The 7,431-nt window shown below is 45.5% G+C and overlaps 1 protein-coding gene across 1 annotated transcript; it reads right to left on the minus strand.

Annotated features, from left to right (window-relative positions):
* Positions 1-271: 271 nt before the first annotated feature.
* Positions 272-5,526, minus strand: LOC136509166 (probable protein phosphatase 2C 77). The gene is made up of 4 exons (XM_066503997.1): positions 4,850-5,526; positions 3,407-3,679; positions 1,088-1,261; positions 272-911 (listed from the first exon to the last, which is right to left on the minus strand). The coding sequence occupies exons 1-4, from the start codon at positions 5,429-5,431 to the stop codon at positions 564-566; spliced, it is 1,377 nt and encodes a 458-aa protein (XP_066360094.1). The 5' UTR covers positions 5,432-5,526; the 3' UTR covers positions 272-563.
* Positions 5,527-7,431: the final 1,905 nt, after the last annotated feature.

Consider the following 7,431-nt stretch of genomic DNA (forward strand, 5'->3'; position numbering starts at 1 on the left):
TTTTTCATGTGTTTCAGACGCATGTTTTGGCTGTTTCGTACATATGTTGCAATTGTTTTATTTAGATGTTTCAAAGATAGATCAGGGCATTGTGCATGTTGCAAAGTGAGCCACCTGTCATAGCTGCTGGGGCGCCGTGCATGGAGAGAAGCGACGCGACAGGCGTGGAGGGGCACGGGAAGCAGGGAAGCGTGGGAGAGTGGCGCGGGCGGCCCAACCTGTGCGTGCAGCAGGCACTAGCGTGAGCGTTGCAGGAGGTGCGGGCGTCGGGACGTCCGGGAGCCAGTGCTGCCAAACAGTAATTCATCTCATCGAAGGCTCATCATTGCTATTTTACATGTCGCGCTAATCTTCATCTGCACTTTCCGATGAGTTTCAATTCAAATCTCTTCGGAAGGCAGCCCTCTCTACACTACTACGTACAATATAATCTCTTGGAAAATCATCTACAGTATCCAACAGTAAAACGTAAAGAAAAAAGGAAAATACGACATAAAAAAAACATTTGATTACGAACGAATGTTTTCTTTCGCTGATCGATATATAATGGTCTCCGCGTCCTGTCACTGTGAAATGAATTGCTGCAGATCGACAAGCATGACGGTGATGTCGTCCCGGCTCCCTCTGTTCCTGGCCAAGGCGACCAGCTCCTTGCACGATCCCACGGAGGATGCAGTTCCCGCCGCGGCGGCGGAGACGACGACGTCGACGGCCTCCTGGCAGGACACCTTGTTCCAGAGGCCGTCCGACGCGACGACGAGGAAGCGGCAGTCCGGGGTGAGGCGGCGCCGCGACACCTCCGGCTCGCAGGTGACCCAGGCCTTCATGGACGCGTCGCCGAACGCGCGCGACACGGCCAGGCAGTCCTGCACGCGCCACACGCCGCTGCTGCCGCAGCTCACGTACCCTCCCTGCAATGCATAGCAACACCACACGCACGTGTGCAATCTCATCAGTACTGCTGGCTGGACTGCAAACAGAAAGCTTCGAGCGGATCACTTGTGCAGTGCCGGCATGATTATGCTCTTGCTCCGTATATTTACGCAAAAAAAAATGCTCTTGGTCCGTATCGTTGATCGTCACTTACCGAGCTCTCGATGCGGCGCCTCTCGTCCTCGCGGGCGGCGGTGTGGTCGCTCGTCAGCGCGGTCGCCACGCCGCTGCGGCTGCCGAGGACGGCGCGGCAGTCGCCCACGTTGGCGACAAAGAGCTCACCGTCCTTCACCAGCGCCGTCGCCGCGCATGCACCGCCGCGTACACCCTACACATATACATGCATAACACAGGAGTACCGGCCGATTAGTAATTATCAAATGCAAATTACTAGTGATAGTAATAGTAATAGTGATATAAAGCAGTTGCAAATTCATCAATAGCTAAACTCCGATTTATTTACAATAGTACTAGCAATTACTAGTAGTACTACTATTCATGGAAAACCCATGTGCAAGCTATGTTCAAAATTTGCTCATGTGTGTGTGAAATTCGCTTCACACTGCTTTCTTGCAATAATAATTCAATAGAGTTGCTATACTGCAGGCAAACAATAGTTTTATACAATCAGCTAATATAATTAAAAGGATAACGTACTTATATGAGATAGTTCATATTTTATTATGTCCAAACAATGAAAAAATTATATGTCACTTGAACAATAACAAAAATCAGGGACCAAAAATATATGAGAAGTGATAAACTAGACCGTGGTAGAGTTTCAAGCAGTATACTTCCTCTGGTAGGGAGTATATGTCCTTTGTTCTGTGTTAGTTTGATTACGTTTGGTAGGGATCTAAATTTTCATAGAAACACTTCAGATCTAGATCTTAAGAAATGTTTTAGGTGATGAATCAGAATCAATCTTATGCAATCGTTTGGTTGGTAGGGTGAATTCTAAATCAAAAAAATGTTTTATATAAAAATCATAATACATAAATAAAAATATACTCCCTCCGTTCCTTAATATAAGTCATATAAATTTTTAAAGAAAATTCCAAAATATAACGTTGATTAATTTGGAAACATTCTCACCGTACATAGCAAATGCCCCAACCAATCCCTTAGATTTAGGAAGCAATCTGATTGGGAGAGAGAAAATGGCCTGATTTTCCTTTTTTTCTCGGTCCCACATCCTTCCCCAGGCCGTGCGTTAATATTGGTGCTAAAAACTATATGGTTTATATTAAGGAACGGAGGGAGTATTAAAAAATACAGAACTTTCTGTGGAAAGGAATAACATTAATACAACTCATTTAACCTATTGTGCTAAAAATGATAACTAGGAAAAATTATTAATGCTGGTGTATAGGAGAAACTAGAAATGGAATATAGCGAAACCAGGCTCAAGCCACTTCACTCGCCCCATTCAAAAAGTGTGGAACGATAGAAACATTCCGAGGCAAAATCATTTCACAAATATTGTGTCTGGTAGCATTTCATCCCATTCCATCAGAAATCGAAACCGATCCAATCATCCAAACACAAACTCTAGTTCAAACTAGTTTAACTTTCACCATTAATATATTAAATTAGTGTAGATTAACACACGAGATCGATGTTATTAGATAAATAGAACAACTACATTTCCTTGCCAAAAAAACATAAGAACTAAATAATATGCAGAAGCTTAATGCCTTAACCACCTAGCTAGCCTGGACACATTAAAGCAGAAAACTAAACTTTTGAAATGCACAAAACATTAATGTTGAAAGAAGGAAGAATATGATTGTTCAACTCCACGACGCGGGGAAAAACACTCAACTACGTACTGTACTTCAATTGAGAACGCGTAGCCGTGCCGTACGGACGAGGGTGGACGGCAGGCAGGTGAGGTGCATGCATGACCTAGACCTGGTCATTTGGTCAATGCATGTGAACAGTACTACTCTACTACATGCATACATGCCATCCTAGCTAGCAGAAGCCACACGGCACTGGCACTGAAGCAGCAGCAGCAGCAGCTTGCCAAGCCAAGCCATGCATTCATCAATCTCTATCACACACGCACACGCCTTGGACACCACTTGGCTTAAACCTAGCAGATTAAGCCAACTGTTGGTACCTGCCACTACCGACACCAGTACCTCTGTTCGCTCGATCGTATGAGCTATGCTTATCAATTATGATACAGTGTTTTTCTCTCACAATAAAACAGCATCAGCCGACTTATAAGCCACATAAACTATAAAGCGAACGGGGTTACACGCAAGAGAGGCTTGACCCGTTCAAACCATGCATGCACGCCGCCGTACCCATGAATACAATAATGTGCATGCACAGCAGACCCGGTCAAACAAAAAAAAAGCCACTAGTTGCTTGCTGCTCTTGCGTTGCAATTTGCAAGCTTCTCCTATAGGCTACACACGAATCTGATGCTGCGCATGGTAAGCGATATGTAGATGATGCCTACCTGGGTCAAGAACTCCCGGTCCGTCGTCAGGTAGGCCGCTCTGATCGCCGCCACGACCGCGTCAACCTGCTCCTGCTCCGCCTCATCTTCTACAGCAGCACTCGTCTTGGGCGGCTGCGTCGACGACGACGACGGCGATAGCTCCTGCTCCTGCTGCTGCTGGCTCGCCGTGGTCGAGGCGGCGAGTGCGGCGACGACGTTCTTGCCGAGCTTGTCGGCAACGAAATCCACGGCCGCCCGCCCACCGTGCCCGTCGTACACACCGTAGAACGCCTGCACAGGAAAAACAAGGACGCAGATTTAATTATATGGGTGTCTTGCTTGTTGAATATATGCTCATCTTACATTCATATTGACGAAATAAAATAACGGATATAGTACAAGTTTTAAATACAATGCTGCTGCCTTTTAGTTTGACCAACGAAGTCATGTGCCCTTAACTTCTCTAGCTTGAGAGAGAGGGGAAAAAATACATTCTAGGTTTTGGAAGTTTCGCAGCTAAGCAATGGACTGGTTCTCGCTTCGTCAATACTACTTTCTTAAACAACTACATAGTACTAGCTAGGTGCGTTGCTTGCATAATAAGAATACAAAAGGGTTATCAGTGAGAAGCTAAGAGTTAAGATTCCATGCTGATTTTTTTTTAAAAAAAATAATGCCATTCCACTTGATTTTAACCGTGTATCTAGAAAAGCCAAACCATCTTATAAAGTTATAATTTGCAACAGAGAGAGTATGATAGAGTAGTATGTACTTATGTGAGTATTTTTCTATTTTACAATTCCAGAATGGTTGCGCAAAGATCAAATTCACTTGGAGATCATAGTTTGTAAGCATTTAATTTTGCTTTTTCAAAGAAAGGCAAGAACTCTACCCATTTAGCAATACATATATAGTTTAGTGTACTTAGTTCCGCATACACACGTATCGATCCGTTTGTACAAGAAAATATTTGGGAGGAGTCTGTATTATTATTCATCATCAAACATATTTGAAGTTTTGAACAACCATATCTGTTCGGTCCGTTCGATTTCATTCGATGGCCAACTTCAATTCTTCTCCCTCTCTCGCTTATTGCGAGATGTCTTCTTCCTCAATGTAGCACATCGCAAAAAAAAAAAAAGCATTTTATTTGATGTCTCTAGGCCAATGAAGTCTATTATGAGGTTCAAAAGTGATTTCGATTTTTTTACAAGATCGCGAAACTAAGCAATAGTTATGAACATTTATCCATTTATCCATAAAATGTAGATTTCCGCACCGTCTCATTGTTCATCAATCATCATGCATTAATCCAGTTTCTTACCTGATTTTCATTTGGGAAAACATTACACCATTTAGAACACCTCGCTAGTAGGTTGGTATCCCCATCCTCAGAACGTAGTTGCATTGAGCTTCATAATAAATTAACAATCTGGAGTGGAGCTGATAAAATGTGCATACCAATTGGGAGGCTCCTTGAACGGTGTGATCAGTGATGACCCCATAACCATCCTCCATGGCGTGCCTCACCCCTCTCCTGCTGGCCAGGCAGAACCCCTCGCCCTGCACTTCCAGCTCGGTGGCCACCTCTGCATCCAGGTCCGCCACCGCGCCGAACGGGTCGACCCCGGGAGCGCAAGCCATGGGCGCCGGTATGGCCAGCCTGGGCGGCCGCCTTCCCCTCGCCGCCTTGGAAGCCGCCGCCGTCTTCGTCTCCACAGCTCTCTCGCCCGCTTGTTGCTGCTGCTTGAGCGCCGGAACAACGACGACGACCACCGGTGTCTGTGCCGACGACAGCGCCTGCAGCTGGTCCTTGTTGGGGTCATCGAGGGCCATCAGCGCCGTCCCCACCGGTGGGTGCGCCTTCTTGCTGCCGCAGGGCGCCGCCGCCGGCTGCTGCCATGGCGCGGGGATCGCCGAGGTCGACGTCGGGGAGCAGAGGGGCATGAGGCGGAGGAGGCTGCTGCGGATGATGATGAGCGCGTGCGCGAGGCGGGCCAAGGCGGCGACGGCGGAGCGCAGGAACCTGACGCCGTGGAGCATCTCGCTCCGATCCGGCGGCCCGGTCAACGGAGACGTACGTCGGCAGGAGGGGGACGAGGCGCTAGCTTGTTAGGTGTGCTATTCCTGTGGGGGTGGAAAAAGCTGGCGGAGGTACGTGGACGTGGCTTTGGTTGGACGGGGTTTATATAGGTGGCGCCGTGGCGGGAACGGGAAGGAAGCCAACCCAGCCCAACCGGGAGAAGGGGTCGCGAGGTTGACCGGTCAAATTACAGCTTTTTGTGCAAGGATCGGGATCTTTCCCGGGATCGGCGCGTGCAATCAATTTTGTTTCTGCCGTATGAAGCGTTTCTATTCGAATCAAAGGTTCTCTTCATCTTTCCCCAGACAGACTAACAGTGATTTTATCAGTATCAGTTGTTTGGTAGGATTTCTTTTCTACTTCCGTGTCAAAAGGATTCTATGATGACTATAATATTTAGGATAAACTCTACAGATAAAATTGTTCTACTACGTAGAAAGTAAATCATGAGAAGCTAGGTTTGCCATCTTTGTCCATTCCAAAGAATTTGACATAACATTCGAGTAATTCTTTATAAAATACTACTTGTTTAGCAAATATATGATCAGCATGAGAGTTGCTCTAATAGGAGCTGTCTTTCAAATAAGAGCTCTGTTAAGGTGCTCTCTCCGTCCTAAAAGATAATGTATGAAGTTTTAGCTCTATCCAGATAATAATGTATTGAAGTATTAACTCTATCTATATGTGACTGCTTTTAAATACTGTCTTGCTTAAATTAAATAACTTATGCAATTGATAGCCGAAATCACTGACATCCATACATGTCTTTTACAGGGCCATTTCTGAGTTTTCTAGGGCTAGGTCCACAACCTATAGTGAGGCCTATCCACTATCTCAAAATATTTATATATATTTCTATATGTGTGTGTGCATAGTAGTCTCTTTTTTTTGCGAGACATACATATAGTAGTCTTGTAAATACACATCAATTAATAATATAAGACTATGGCTTACTAGAAAATTAAACAAGAGCGTCTCCAAGAGTTTTGAAAACCCACTCTCAATCTTGATCTTTTAGCAAGATTGAAAAAAAACTACTCTCCAACAACTCCCTATCTTCAACTCCCAACCTTGCCGCATTTGCGAGAAATCGACCAAATCACGCGAAAATATGCGCGCTTATCGATCTGCTGATCTAGATAGGTGGAAGGACGTGAGAAGAATAAGTAGTAGGGCTGAGTTTCTAATGCAAATGTATAAGAGAGAAATGAAGTATAAAAAATAGTTAGGGTAATCTGAAAAACTGTCCAGGATTCCTGGTATAAAATTGTCTTCTAAAATATTTTAGGAGCAAGGTTTTAGAAAATGTTGGAGGAGCCCAACAAATATGCCCCCAATTTTGGTAGCCACTTGAAGAACTCTTTGATTTACGGATTATTTTTTGGGAACTATTGAAGATGCTCTAGCAACATAACTAAATAATTAGTGAGAGACAAGTGTTTTGCCAGACTCCTTGTTTGATAGTGAAATTGCTTGGACAACTAGTAGTATCTTGTATTTCGAGCGGAGAGAGTACGGAGTAATACCTAATTTCCCCTGTTTTATTACGTGAGGAGGTTGCTTTGCTTTCGTTTGACCATCGGTCACAGCACTTAAATGTGAAAGCCACACGGGGAACTGAACCCAAATTACGGCCGTCTGGAAGGAGTAAAACCTCGTTTACGAGACGCGACGACGGGTGCTGTCGTTCAGGTGTGAAAATTCAGGCCGCCGGCCGGCGCAAAAAAAAAAAAAAAAAAAAAAAAACTCCTGAGGATCGATGCAGCAGAACCATTCAAATTCGTTCGGCAACGCAACGCCCTGTGGGCTGGGCTATCATCAGCTAGGAGTATGGCCGGCCAAAGCTCTGCAAGCAATTGCCTGCGTCGCCGCGCCGGCAGCGGCAGGTGAGGTCGGTCGAGGAGGCAGAAAAGGTCGCCTGGCTGCCCGCTTGACCCGCATGGCGTGTGCGTGTCCCAGC

The sequence above is a fragment of the Miscanthus floridulus genome, chromosome 15 (genome assembly GCF_019320115.1).
Source record: "Miscanthus floridulus cultivar M001 chromosome 15, ASM1932011v1, whole genome shotgun sequence".
NCBI lineage: Eukaryota > Viridiplantae > Streptophyta > Magnoliopsida > Poales > Poaceae > Miscanthus > Miscanthus floridulus.